The following is a 14701-nucleotide window of genomic DNA, read 5'->3' as shown; positions in this document are numbered from 1 at the left end:
CACCGTGTTAGCCAGGATGGTCTCGATCTCCTGACCTCGTGATCCGCCCGTCTCGGCCTCCCAAAGTGCTGGGATTACAGGCTTGAGCCACTGTAAATAATTTTTTAAATGAACCTCATCATTGTTTTCACCCTAGCTTTTCCACGCTTATTCTCCTAATGACATGAGCTTCCCAATTTAAAAAAATAAAAAGTTTCACTTTAGTCACTCTCCTTAATTCTTTTTGGAAAGAGGATATAAATGAGCTCAATGATAACATAAATACTATCAGTGTTTCTAAATGCCCATCACATTCCTCTTTGCACCCTGTATTGAAATGATATTGAACATCTTATCTCCTAGAATCCCCCAGAAACTGGACGTTTGGATTTCTAACCTATAACCAGCACCAAAGGAAAAGCAATTAAATCACAACAAAGCAGTTGGATCCCCATTTCTCTAGGTTTCTAGTGGATTATTTACTTATTTTGATACTTGAAGGGAGGAGATGAGAGACTGGAAAAGAGATGGCCACACTGAATAGTTTGTAGGTATTTCACCCAGAATTTTAGTCCAGGGCATCTCGGCTTTAGTGCTATGGATATTTGGGGCCGGGTAATTCTTTGTTGTGGATTATTCTTTGCTGTAAATATTCTTTGTCCTGAGCATTGTGGGATGTTTAGTTGCATCCCTGGCTTCTACCCACTAGATACCAGTAGCACCGCCTCCCATTTCTGTCATCACAAACAAACAAAAATCCCCAAACACTATCAAACGCCCTCTGGGGGACGAAACTACCCCAGTTCAGAACCACTGATTCAGTCCCAACAATTTGACCTCATCATTTCTTCATGCTGTCCCTTCTTCCTAAATCACCCCTCCTCCCTCTTCTTTCTTCAATGGATCCCTACCCACCTCCCCAGATTTAGCCTTGTCATAACCACTCCCCCAGGAAAGCTGCCCCTGCAGTCAGAGAGGTCACCTCAATCATGTCTGCCACCACACTGTGTAAACTTCTCTGCCATCCTACTTCCTTTAACAACCCCATCATCACCACCACCATTCACTGAGCCGAGTGCTTTACACTTAATAACAGAACATTGTAGAGCGACAGTTCAACTCCAGAGCTGATGATCCTGACCGTGTACTTAATGTTTCCACTACATGTGGCCTTGTAGTTAGTTTTGGTCTCTCTCTCCCACTTAGACCTGAGCGTCTTCTAAGCATCACTATCTATTGCTTCCCATGTACTTGCAACAGTGCCTAGCAAAATAGATGCTTTAAAAAAAATACACCACTGTCCAAGGCAGGTAGATCACGAGGTCAGGAGTTCAAGACCAGCCTGGCCAAGGTGGTGAAACCCCGTCTCTGCCAAAAACACAAAAATTAGCTGGGCATGATGGCGGGCGCCTGTAATCCCAGCTACTCAGGAGGCTGAGGCAGAGAATTGCTTGAACCTGGGAGGCAGAAGTTGCAGAGAGCTGAGATCATGCCACTGCACTCCAGCCTGGGTGACAGAGCGAGACTCCATCTCAAAAAATAAAAATAAAAAATAAAATTCACCACCAAGAACCACCCCTTGGCCAGCTGGAGTCTGCTGAGCTGCAGCCCCATGCTCCCCCTGTAGTAGCTGATGACATCAGCAATGCTGCAAATGTAGCCTTAACCCTGGTATTGAGTCCCTATAACCCGATACCACCTCTCTTTGCAGTGGTGGCAGGTGGAGAAGGTGAACCCCATCAAGCTGTACGAGGAGAACAAAGTCATCGCGGGGTTTTCCCTTTTAAATCTGCTCTTCAAACAAGGCCGGGCAGGCCTCATTCGGGGAGTGGTGGAAAAACTCATAGGGCTCTACAACCAGAAGAAGATCAAGCCTGTGGTGGACTCCTTGTGGGCTCTGGAGGAGGTAAGAATGGTGCTTTTCCTCTGAAGATAAACTCTTTAACTCAGGAAGGTTTGGGCAGCCAAATACAATCTTCTACTAAATGATTTTTTTCCCAGATGGGTTTGTTTTAAATGAGGGTCCTAAAAGTCACCTGTACCATAGAATAGTACTTTGGATATAGGAAATACTTTAAGTTCTTTGGTCATTTGCAGACCACGTGCCTCATCACACCATTTGTGCTATGAACCTTTCCCAGGTAAGGCCACCAAATTTTTATGGATGTCTATAATTCGGTGTGGTTACAAGAGCGTGTGTACATTGTTGAGGCATCATATATTATTGTCACCTTGTGAGGACATAAGAGATCAATGTCAGAGCAGATAGTGGCTCTGAGCTAAAATGATTTGTGTGCTCAGCTGGATGCCTTGAGCCCCGATGAGATATTAGCTATCACGATGGACTTTGGAATTACTACTGAATTGTTGGGTCTGATGTTGGATTGAGTCATTTCATTAGTTGATCTTCCAAAAGTTATAGTATTTGAAAGCATTCCTTGATCACAAGGACATTCAGAACCCCTAATGGAGCCTTGAAGGATACTGAAACATGAACTGTTTGTATTGGTTCATATGACCCTTGCTAGGAGGAGGCAGGGTCTAGAAAATCTTTCAAGTAAGGGGAAGGTTTGGGCAGTTGGTAAATCAGTTAATGGCAGCTACTAGTAGAAGGAATGAAGAGATGTGGCCTGGATTTTTAGAGGCATTTCACTAAGAAACCTAAGTCAGAATTTTGTAACCTTGGCTTCAGGGAGCCATGAAGCCCCTGAAACATATTTTTAAATATGTGGGAATTTTTTTTTTATTGTTTTGCATTTTGTCTGAGGGAAGGGCCTTATGGTACAATTACTTTGTTGTACTTTTGCAAGTCACAAATATCTTTTAAAAAAATAACAAGTATCAAAGTTCTAGTGGGTGTGCTTCTGGCAAGAAGGCCGTGTCTGTTTGCCTAAACAATTACATTGGCCCAAATCCAGTGGCTTCTCTAAGCACAGAAATACCACCAGAAAGGCTCTTTGGGGGTCACTGTATATTCAAATACAACTGGTCCTAGATCAATGGACCAGGAATGTGCCTATATCTCTCTTTAATACTGCATTGTCATGGATGGACTTAAAACCTTTAGCCACCAAAAACCTTGTTTGTTTTTTAAGATAAAATCAATATGCATTACAGAAATTCCTCAATTAACCAGAAACTTAAGGAGAAAATAAACTGCAAGTCCACATTCCAGAGAAGGATAACATTGTTAATATTTTGGTTTGCTTCCTTCCGGTCTTTTTTCTATTGCAGATGCTCGCTGTGATTCAATTTAGTGCTAAATCAAATCAGATAATTGTGCATGCCTTCTGCTGTGTAATTGCCAATACAGCTAGCCTATTGCTATAATTTTCTTTAAATGTTTTTAATTCAATGAGTCAGACACCCATATGGTATTCACTATCATATCTCAATGGAATAGGGAAAGGGCTGGGCTACCTGGTTACTGGGTTCTCAGTGGTTAGGAAGGAGAGAACACTGGGAATCATCAAGAAAAAAGCTAAGAGATTAACTTGTCCATGGGCCAGAGAAGGTGACTTACACTTGAACTCAGTGTCCAAAAGGACTCAACAAATCTGGTAGCATTTAAGTGAGAATTGAAATCCAAGAGGAGTCCACTTGGCCCAGTGGGTTCTTATTCTAGTATTTGAAATCACCCCTTGGTTACAATGGTAATTGAATCACCAAATATTTATTGAACAACTACTGTGTGCCCAGTACTGAGCAAATGCTGGAGATACAATGATGAACAAATGGCCAAGATCCCAAGACTTCATGGAGTTTGCATTCAGAGGAGTAGGAGGAGATAGGAAATGCTGAAATACAATAAGCAAGGTAGTTGCCTGTCATAATAAGTTCTTAGAAGGAGATAAATTAGGATATATGTTGGTGAGAGGAAAGGGGAGACTTAGTTTCTACAGAGCAATGTTGCTTAACTTTTCATTGTTGCTCCTCTAAAGAGACTTTTTAGATAATATTTTGCCTAATCAATAAACTCATAAAGTTTTACTACCATATGTGTGTGTATGTGCAAGTATGTGTGTGTTTATGTCCTGTATGTATGTCTGTATTTTGTATATTAAAAGAGTAAATTATTTTTATCTTCCAAGAGCCAATGTTCACCCCACTAGGGTGATACCATGCTTATTAAGAATGAATGCTGTAGAGAAACTTTAAAGAGGGAAGGTTTATCTGAGTAGGTCTCATGTGAGCCAGAACATGAAGGAGGCAAGAAACTAAAGGGAGAGAATTCAACACAAGGAGACCCCCGAAAACAAAGGGGTGAGGAACAAAAGATTTTGCTAAATCCCAAAGGTGGCTTATTGTGAGCCAAGGAGGGAATGGTACAAGGAGACTCTGAGTAGGTTAGCAAGGGCTGGATGGAAATTTGGGTTTTACTCTAAGCAGCATGGGGGCTGCTATAGGTTCAGAGTCAGGAGGTGCCACCTCCTGGTCCCAAGGGTGTTATCCATCAGGACAGAAGATGAAATTGCCAGGCAGGATCCTAGGCAACTAGGCAACTACAGAAGTCTGATATTCAAGGAAGATCTCAATCCAGCTAAGGAATAGGAAAAGCATGCTAACTACAGACCAGGAAGCCTCCCAATGGGAAAGCTCAGCTAGCATTAAGGAGGATCTGACCAGGCACAGATGGTGCACATGAGGCAGCAAGACTCATCTCCAGTCCTCAGTGCTGGGGGAAATGGAGCTCCATGAATGCTGGGGTTGTCAGCACTGGCTCAAAGACTGAGTCCACTAAGGATACAGAGCAAAGGTACTCAGGACCAGCACTAATGAGAGATGAGAAAGCCAAGGCTGGCAGCTTGTTTGACTGAGTCATGGATCATATGGAAGCAAGTCTGAGACTTTACCTTGAACATACTTCTTCCATCTTTATCCTTAGCCCTGTCATCTAAGCTGGGTGGACTCAAGAAATACCTAAACCAGATCATGTCTAACCTAGCTTAAAATCCTCCCACGGCTTCCTGCTATACCTGAAGTGCAGTCTAAATTCCTCGTTGAGGTCTGTAAGGCCCTGCACTGTCTGACTCCTGCCCATCCATTACCCTCACCTCCTCCTTCAACCTCACCTCCTCCACCCAAGCTTCAGCACCATTCATGTTTCTGGTCCTTGAGCCTACCCAGGCCTTCCCTGTCTTGAGCCTTTGAACGTGTTGCTCCTTCTGTTTTGAACACTCCCCTTCCCAATTTTTGACAGTCTGCTTCCTTCAGGTGTCAGCCTCAGTATGACCTGTACAGAGAAGCCTTCCCCAGCCCCACTCTTGAAAGTAGCACCCTGCACAACCACTGCAACCCAGGCCATTCTCTCTCCCTTTACCCCATTTATACTCTCCATTGTATTTACTGCCAGTTGAAATGATCCTCTTCTTTGATTTGTCAACTTATTTGGACTCTTGCCTCCTTTCCACTAGAATTTAAACCCTACATGAGGGAAGACCTAGACTATATTGTTCCAGACCCCAGTGCCTGGCATGGAATAGATGCTCAATACATAATTTACTATGTGAATGAAACAATCCACCAACACAGAGAAAGAGGACTAGTTGGATATTTTCTATATTTTAACAATAAATATTTGTTGAATGAGTGAATTAATGAATGAATGGATGGATGAATGAACAAGCTATAATTTTGAAAGATTATGTTAAGACAAGGTTTCTCAAAATAAAAAAATAAAAGACGGTTTCTCAGCCTGGGCATGACTGAGATTTTGGACTGAATCATTTTTTTGCTGGGTAGGGAGGGACTGCCCTGTGCACTGCAGAATGGTGAGCAGCATCTTTTGCCTCTACTGCTGTACTGCCAGCGGTGGCAATAGAAAATGTCCCCAGACATTGTCAGATGTCTCCTGGATGGGACAAGGGTAGGGGCAAAACCACTGCCACCTGAGAACCACTGCTTTTAAAAGAAGCCATGATGGCAAAGACAGTCACCAGCAAGACAAAGGAATTCTAGGTTCCTGTAGCAGAGTAGTCATCCACAGAAAGGAGAGAGACAGCTGTAGCCTGTTTGCCAACAACAGCACCCACAGCCAGTCATCAAGAACACCCACCAACTTTCTGCTGGCTTTCTGCAATATTTACAGACATCTGTTTAGAGCTGCAGTCGGACCAAACGTGGCTATTTATCAAGCCCACGCAGCTCTCCCGGGCCTGAGGAGAGTATAACATGCTTATTACTTGCAAACCTCTGAAGGACTATAATGATTTTTCCCCTCCCCTTCGGTAAATGATTGCACAAAATTGCTTCTCAAGCCAGCTCTATAACTTCATCTATGGAATATGAAGCCCATAGGGATTCAAAGAAAATTTTCTTGGGCTCTCTGAGCCTCAAACTAGAAGATTTAATAATATCAGAGACGATTAAAGTTTCCTCTTAGCCATCTGTCTTTGACTTTATTGTAAATTTAATTCACAAAGCAGAGTGGGTCTACTGCAGCCTCGGGTTTGCTTCCAGATACTAAATGTGCAGCTGTACATTAAGTTGGAAGAAAGTTAATCTCACCAAACAGTTTAGAGATGGAAAAGAAATAAAAACTACTTGCATTTTTCAACCAAGCAGCAGTAACAGTGTTGAACGCCTACTGTGTGCTGTGTGCTAATCCTCTTTTAGGATGTCAGGTCTACAGCAGTCATAGACAACATGTTAATACTTGTATTTGTCAACCAAGCAGCAGTAACATTGCTGAGCACCTACTATGTGCTATATGACAATCCTATTTTAGAATGTAAAATCTACAGAAGTCATAGACAACGTGTTTCCTTCCCTTCAGTTTATAATTTAATGTCTGAGACAAAAATAAAATCTATAAAACAATTAGTAACGTAGTATGCAATCACAGAGTATTAATTTCAACTGCAACTGGATTTGAAAACAAGAGAGAACAATGTTAAGAGTGAATGTTAGCCAGCCTCAGTGGCTTACACCTGTAATCCCAGCACTTTGGGAGGCTGAGGCAAGCGATTCGCTTGAGGTTGGGAGTTCGAGACCAGCCTGGCCAACAGGGTGAAACCCCATCTCTAATAAAAATACAAAAAATTAGCCGGGCATGGTGGCAATGCCTGTTGTCCCAGCTACTTGGGAAGCTGAGGCAGGAGAATCGCTTGAACCTGGGAGGTGGAGGTTGCAGTGTGCCAAGATCGTGCCACTACACTCCAGCCTTGGCAACAGAGCAAGACTCCGTTCCAAAAAAAAAAGAGAGAGAGAGAAAGAGAGAATGTTGAGAGATGGATTTTACAGATGAGGTGGGGCTTCCTTGGGATGGGAATGACATGAATGATTTGGATGACACTGGAGTTACCAAAAATAGATATCAGAAGCAGGAGGGACAATGTGAACAACATCACAGAAGTGGGAAAGAGTATGGAGTGGGTGAGGTAGAGATAAAAGCAGAGATTGTTGGCTGCAGAGGAGAGGAAGTAAAATTGGTTTGGTCAATGGAGTCAAATCATGGACCTCTTTGCTGCCAGGCAGAGGAGTATGAGCCGACATCCCGAGTGGGGGATTGCTGTTGGAGAATATGGGGCCTAAGAGGCATGACACCATTTCATCTTCTACTTTTCCCTGAGGCCCACCCTGGCCCCAAGTATGATCGCTGTAAAGATTTGCACTTAGATACAGCTGTGGTCTCTGATTAAAATTGCCTTCCCCCATCTGCCACTTCATAGTACACAGAGGGCTGCACAGAGATCTCAACAATTTTTTAAATGTTCTATTGAAGACAGGATCTGGGCCAGGCATGGTGGCTCACACCTGTAATTCCAGCACTTTGGGAGGCCAAGGTGAGCAGATTGCTTGAGCCCAGGAGTTCGAGATCAGCCTGAGCAGCATGGTGAGACCCCATCTCTACTAAAAATACAAAATATTATCCAGGCGTGGTGGCACATATCTATGGTCCCAGCTACTCAGGAGGCTGAAGTGGGAGGATGACTTGAGTCTGGGGGGTGGAGGTTGCAATGAGCTGAGATTGCACCACTGCACTCCAACCTGGGTGACAGAGGAAGATCCTGTCTTAAAAATAAATAAATAAATAAATAAATAAATAAATAAATAAATAAAGCATTGTCTTTACTATTTTACATTATGTATATAAAAGTCTATGGCTACACTCTCCAGTATGGTACCACTGGTCACATATGGTTATTTAAATTTAAGCTAATTTAAATTAGGTCAAATTAAAAATTCAATTCCTCAGCCTGGCACAGTGGCTCACACCTGCAATCCCAGCACTTTGGGCACTTTAGGAGGCTGACACAGGTGGATCACGAGGTCAGGAGGTCGAGACCATCCTGGCTAACATGGTGAAACCCTGTCTCTACTAAAAATACAAAAAAATAGCCGGGTGTGGTGGCACGTGCCTGTAGTCCCAGCTACTCGGGAGGCTGAGGCAGGAGAATTACTTGAACCTGGGAGGCGGAGGTTGCAGTGAGCGGAGATCACACCACTGCACTCCAGCCTGGGTGACAGAGTGAGACTCCATCTCAAAAACAAAACAAAAAAAAGATTAATGTGGGACACCAAGGACAGACAGGGTGGAATGGCCTAAGTCAAGGCTGTGTGGCGATGTGATTGTCAGTTCTGAAGAAACTTCAACTCCAGCACCAGATTGGGAAGGGGACAGAGAGGATGAATGGGGCCAAGCATCCAAAACAGATACTCCACCCCAAACTAGGAGGCAAAGACTCAAGGAGAAACCATGGAAAGTCCAACTTAACTGTGGTAGATTTCAACTAGCTGGCATGGACCCTCTTTAAAAATTTAGAAGCTCCTCCTGAGGCACTGAGCACAGTGTGGGGTGAGGATTTAAAAGCATCTACTGGCTTTGCAGACACTGCTGCTGCGCCATGGTGAATCCCACTATGTTGGGGTTGACAGTGCAGTTGATGGTGAGCCCTTGGGCCGTGTCTTCTTCAAGCTGTTTGCAGACAAGTTTCCAAAGCCAGCAAAAAACTTTCGTACTCTGAGAACTGGAGAGAAAGGATTTGGTTATAAGGGTTCTTGTTTTCACAGAATTATTCCAGGGGTTATGTGTCAGGGTGGTGACTTCACACATCATAATGGCACTGGTGGCAAGTCCATCTATGGAGAGAAATTAGATGATGAGAACTTCATCCTAAAGAATATAGGTCCTGGCATCTTTTCCATGGCAAATGCCGGACCCAACACAATGGCTTCCAGTTTTTCATATGCACTGCCAAGACTGAGTGGTTGGACGCAAGCATGTGGTCTTTGGCAAGGTGAGAGAAGGCATGACGATTGTGGAGGCCATGGAGTGCTTTGGGTCCAGGAATGGCAAGACCGGCAAGAAGGTCACCATTGCTGATTGTGGACAAGTCTAATAAGTTCGATTTGTGTTTTATCTTAACCACCAGACCATTCCTTCTGTAGCTCAGGAGAGCATCCTGCACCCCATTTGCTCAGAGTATCCTATCATCTTTGTACTTTTGCTGCAGTTCCCTTTGGGTTCCATGTTTTCCTTGTTCCCTTTCAGGCCTGGCTGGATTGCAGAGTGAAGTTTATGGTTATGAAATAAAAACTAAATAACAACAACAACAAAAGCCTCTCCCAAAAGCAGGCTGTGTGTGTTGTGTCATGTACACAGTGGTTTGGAGGGTGAACTGGTGGCAACTGGTCTGGCTGGGAGGCCATGGCAATTTTGGGGGCATGAATATAGGTAAGCCACCAACCCAAGTGGGGGTGTGGGATGGGAGAGAATAAACCCATCTCAGCCATTAACAGAAAGGAAATCAGAAATAAAAGACAAAGGGGAAGCAAGAGTCAGAAATGACCAAGGGTCTTTTAACCTGGGAGGTCAGGAACAGGGAAGCCAGCAATGGCACTTTAGTTAGCAGAGATAGACAATGGTGTGAAAATGTTGAAGAGCTTAGATGTGAGTTTGCTTTAAAGTCATAGTAGGACATGCAGATGGCACTGTCCACAGACAAGTCAAACCCTCAACCACATTCAGGTGAGAGAAGACTGGATAATTACCACTATGATTGCTACTACTATTACTACTACTGCTACTACAGTACCAACATTTCTAGAGGATTCGCTAAGTACTAGGCATTCTTCTAAGTGCTTTATGTATTAACTGATCTAAACTTCCCAACATCACAATAGTATCCAGGTATTATTATCCCCATTTACAAATCACAAAAATGAGGCTCTAGAGAGATGATACTTGCCCATAGTCCCTGCTTACCATTGAATTTGATGGAAATTTGAACCCCAGGAAATTCTGATGCATAGAAGTTTTTGGAAAGGGATAATGAATAAATTCATAGAACAAAAGAATGAGCAAAATAATTCTATTAGGAAATGCTTAGCATAGCATGTTTATATGTGCCAAGTACCTTGCATTTATTAACTCATTAAATCCTCATGATTACCCCCAGTGGTGAGAATTGTTACTCGCATTGTGATACAAATGAGGGAATGAAGGCATACAGAGAAGAATAAGTTGGCCAAGGTCACACGGCCAATGCATAGCAAAACCATTGAGACCTAGGCAGTTTGGCTCTCGAGTCCATGCTATGGACATTAGTGTCTCCACTACCGTGGGAAAGACCAGAACCCTAGCACCCCGCTTTATTTCTGCCTGTCTGTGAATCTTTCGTCCTTGGGCAGAGGATGAGGCATCCACAGACAGGCAGTAGTAAAGGAACCACCACGGCCATCTGACAGGTCATTAGTGTCGGCTGCTGCTGACAAGCCAGTAAGTACATACAGAAACAGCCTTTGGGTTTGGCCCAGGCTCATTGTTGACCTTTCAGAAAGCAGGGTCAGTAGAATGATGGGGGCGGAAGTCTGAATGCAGAGGTTCGTGAAGGGGAGGTGCAGGGAGGACAGGCCAACAGCCGGTACAAGCCTCCCACCTGGCACTGAACAGGACAAATGTCCGAAACCCAGCCAGGAGGAACAGAGGTCACTGGAGGGCTATTTAGAAAGATGACTCGTGGTTGCCTAGGTCTGGGGGACTTGGAGAGAATGCAGAGGAACTGCTGATGGGCATGGCATTTCTTTTTGGAGAGATAAAATTGTTCTAAAATTAATGTAGTGATAATTTCACAACTCTGAATATGCTTTTAAAAAAACATTGAATCATACACTTTAAGTGGGTGAATTGTATGGCATATGAATTATATATAAAACCAATATAGAGATATCATATATATGCTAAGATAGATATGCTAGGATACACATATATTACACATGTGAACGGGAGAGATTGAAGGGCTATTTAATGCCGGGATCAGGGGAACTTGGGAGATGGGGAAGAGGCACAGCCTTAGAATCTCTGGATCCCTGGCCTCGATCCTTATTAATATCCTAGCTGTATGGCTTTGGAAAACCATCCCACCTGGTCCATTCTCCCAGTTTTCAGATGAGCAAAATGGGGCACCAGAAGCAATTGCTGTGTTTGCTGTAGGTCCCTACCCTTCATTTTTTCCTTCTTGAGTGACTTCTTTCCCTTAAGTGGAATTGTAGATTTTTCATTTCAACATAATCACCCCAGTCACTTGCCCACACACACACATTTCCGATTTCCATGCACATTCTCCCAGCTGGCCTTAGTCTCATGTGTTTTCTGCAGCTCAACTTACGAGCACCATCACGCCCCCAGGACCTGCCATGCCCTTGCACCCAGCTCTGCTCCGAGCTGCCCAACAGACCAAAGAAATTAAGGCACAGCTCTGCCTCAGCATATTCATCTGTGACAGGCTGAATGATGGCCCCCTAAAGATGTCCACATCCTAATCCCTAGAATATTCGAACATGTTACTTCATATGGCAAAAGGGACCATGCAGGTGTGATTAAATGAAACATTCTGAGACAAGGAGACTACCCTGGATCATGCAGATGGACCCAATACAATCACAAGGGCTTATGTAAGAGAGAGGCAGGAGGGTTGGAGTCAGAGGAGCAGATGTGATGGCAGAAGCAGGGGAAGAAGGGTGATGTGATACTGGAAATGGGAAGAGCCTGTAGAAGCCAGAAAAGGCACAAAAATTAAGGAGCCAGCCCTGCTGACACCTTGATGTTAGCCCTAAAGAGACAATTTCAGGCTTCTGATTTACAGAACTGTAAGATAATAAATTTTTGTAGTTTTACCTAAATTTGAGATAATTTATTGTAGCAACAACTGGACACTAATACATACTACTAATGCCACTCAGCAAATGCTTACAGAGTGCCTGCCTGCTGCACGCCAAGCACCGGGCCGGACTTTGCAAACACAGTTGGAAGGAAGAAAGCCTGGGCCTATGCTCAGGGGCAGCCGGGATGGTGGAAGTGAACAGTCAGACAATTACATAAGCAGGAAATGAAGCCTGGAGGAAGAGAGCTGGGCAGGGGCGAGACCCAGGCCTGTGCCACACCAGACTCAGCTCTGGTGTTGACTCTTCTGCAAAACTATTCCTCCCTCTTGCCATTATCCCAACCCTGAATTAGGAGGTACTGCTTGGGCAAAGGCCTGGAAGTTGGAGAGAGAGAGATGGAGGTTGGCACATTCAACAGACAAAGGGTTCATCAGGCTGAACACAGAGTGATAGGGAGGCTGACCTTGAATGGAGGTGAGAGGCAACAGGATAGGAGGAACTCCCGCCAACCGCCAGAATATACCCATCACTCTGGCCTTACTGGACCACTGTGGTTTTCAGAAACCTGAGTCTCGGTGCCTCCCTGCCTTTGTTCCAGTTGTTAGCTTGGCCTGCATGCCCTTCCCTCTTCCTTGTCCTCCTGCAAAATTCCTTTTTTTTTTTTTGAGACGGAGTCTCACTCTGTCGCCCAGGCTGGAGTGCAGTGGCAGGATCTCAGCTCACTGCAAGCTCTGCCTCCCAGGTTCACGCCTTTCTCCTGCCTCAACCTCCCAAGCAGCTGGGACTACAGGCGCCCGCCACCTCGCCCGGCTAGTTTTTTGTATTTTTTAGTAGAGACGGGGTTTCACCGTGTTAGCCAGGATGGTCTCGATCTCCTGACCTGGTGATCCGCCCGTCTCGGCCTCCCTAAGTGCTGGGATTACAGGCTTGATCCACCGCGCCCGGCTGCAAAATTCCTTTTAATACTCAGCTCTGGTGTTGACTCTTCTGCAAAACTATTACCATTATCCCATTATCCCAACTCTTGCCATTATCCCAACCCTGAGTTACGAGGTACTGCTTTTAGATCCCATGGGCTTGCCTCCCTCATTGACATGTGCCTGGGTAATTTCCTATGAAAAATGGAGAGAATAATGCTACCTTCCTTCGGTTTCTATTTGGAGGAATTAAATGACCTAGTGTACAAAAGATACTTAGCTTAATGACTGACAGAGTAAGTGCTCAGCATTAGCTGTTATCATTACAGAGCATTGCAAATGCCTTTCCCCCAGAGAGTCGAGATATTTGAGGTCAGGGACTCTTTGGCAAGGTGCCAAGGGAGGAGAATACAGGATATGCCCTGCAAAAGATTTCTGGGGCCTCAGGGCACGCATTTTCATCAGCCTGGTGCAGCATCCCCCATCAAGGTTCTAAGCAGACAATTTCATCTACACCAGGAGACCAGCGTGTTGCGGGATTAGGTTTATTCACAGCTCAGGACTCCTCGTTAGGAGTCTGGGAGCTCAGCTCTGAATACATTCCTGTTACAAAGGAAATGCTCGTCCTTGCCTTTACACCTGTCATTCAGATGAAAATGCCTCACAAAACTGAATTTCCCTGTGAGCCAGGGACAGAGTCAACTCACACTGCCCTTGGCTGTGTTTTAAAAGATACAGACCAGGATTCTGCCGTTTCCAAAGACTGGAAAGGTTCTATTTGCCTTTGAGGTTGATGGAGAAATTACTTTACATGTCTTATTTGCAGAAAGGCACCAGAGGACCAATTTCAAGATTTTTCCAAGATATCTGTACTGATATGTTAATCACAGATTCCTTATTTGCTAGACTAAATAGATAACTGTGTTGGAGACCAACATTCATGAATCTTGGGACATACATTTAAATCCGATAATGCATGAATAAAAGGTCACATCCTGGCAGATAAACATGCTGCGGATATTACCACTACTCCCACCTCTGGAATACACACTCCGGTCTGAGCATCAGTATCCTCCATTAGAAATGGGGATACTACCATGTTCCTTGTTATTGCATAGGATTTTATGATTATTGTATAATCAATTGAGTCCATATGTGGTGAATTCTTGTACACTGTAAACCACTCTGCTGACATGAGGCATATTATAATGTGCAGAAGCAGCTCTGATTGGATGGGGCAAATACTTGGTCTAACAAACTGGTTTTTTGTTTGTTTGTTTTTTGAGACAGAGTTTCACTCTTGTCACCCAGGCTGGAGTGCAATGGTGCAATCTCGGCTCACTGCAACCTCTGCCTCCCGGGTTCAAGCAATGATCCTGCCTCAGCCTCCCGAGTAGCTGGGGTTACAGGCGATGCCAGCCACCACGCCTGGCTAATTTTTGTATTTTTAGCAGAGATGGGGTTTCACCATGTTGGCCAGGCTGGTCTCGAACTCCTGAGCTTAGGTGATCCACCCGCCTCGGCCTCCGAAAGTGCTGGGATTCCAGGCGTAAGCCACTGCGTCCAGCCCAAACTGGGTTTCTTAACCCTTCCACTCCTAGCGGTTTGTCCTGTAGCACTTCATTTTTCTCTTCCTCCTTTTCCTCCCCTATAAAATGGGAACGGCTGACTTCATTTCCCAAAACTGTTGTGTATGAGTT

The 14701-nt window shown here is 44.4% G+C and overlaps 1 protein-coding gene across 1 annotated transcript in view; it reads left to right on the top strand.

The window, feature by feature from the left end:
* The window catches only part of VAT1L (vesicle amine transport 1 like), a 190815-nt gene that overhangs the window by 94212 nt on the left and 81902 nt on the right, over positions 1 to 14701 (top strand). The window contains exon 7 of the mRNA XM_030925629.1: positions 1691 to 1885. Within this exon, the coding sequence (XP_030781489.1) occupies positions 1691 to 1885 (195 nt within the window). The remainder of the gene's footprint in view (positions 1 to 1690; positions 1886 to 14701) is intronic.

Source organism: Rhinopithecus roxellana, chromosome 20 (genome assembly GCF_007565055.1).
Source record: "Rhinopithecus roxellana isolate Shanxi Qingling chromosome 20, ASM756505v1, whole genome shotgun sequence".
NCBI lineage: Eukaryota > Metazoa > Chordata > Mammalia > Primates > Cercopithecidae > Rhinopithecus > Rhinopithecus roxellana.
The sequence above is the reverse complement of the archived record's forward strand: the minus strand, read 5'-3'. Positions and strand labels throughout refer to the sequence as shown.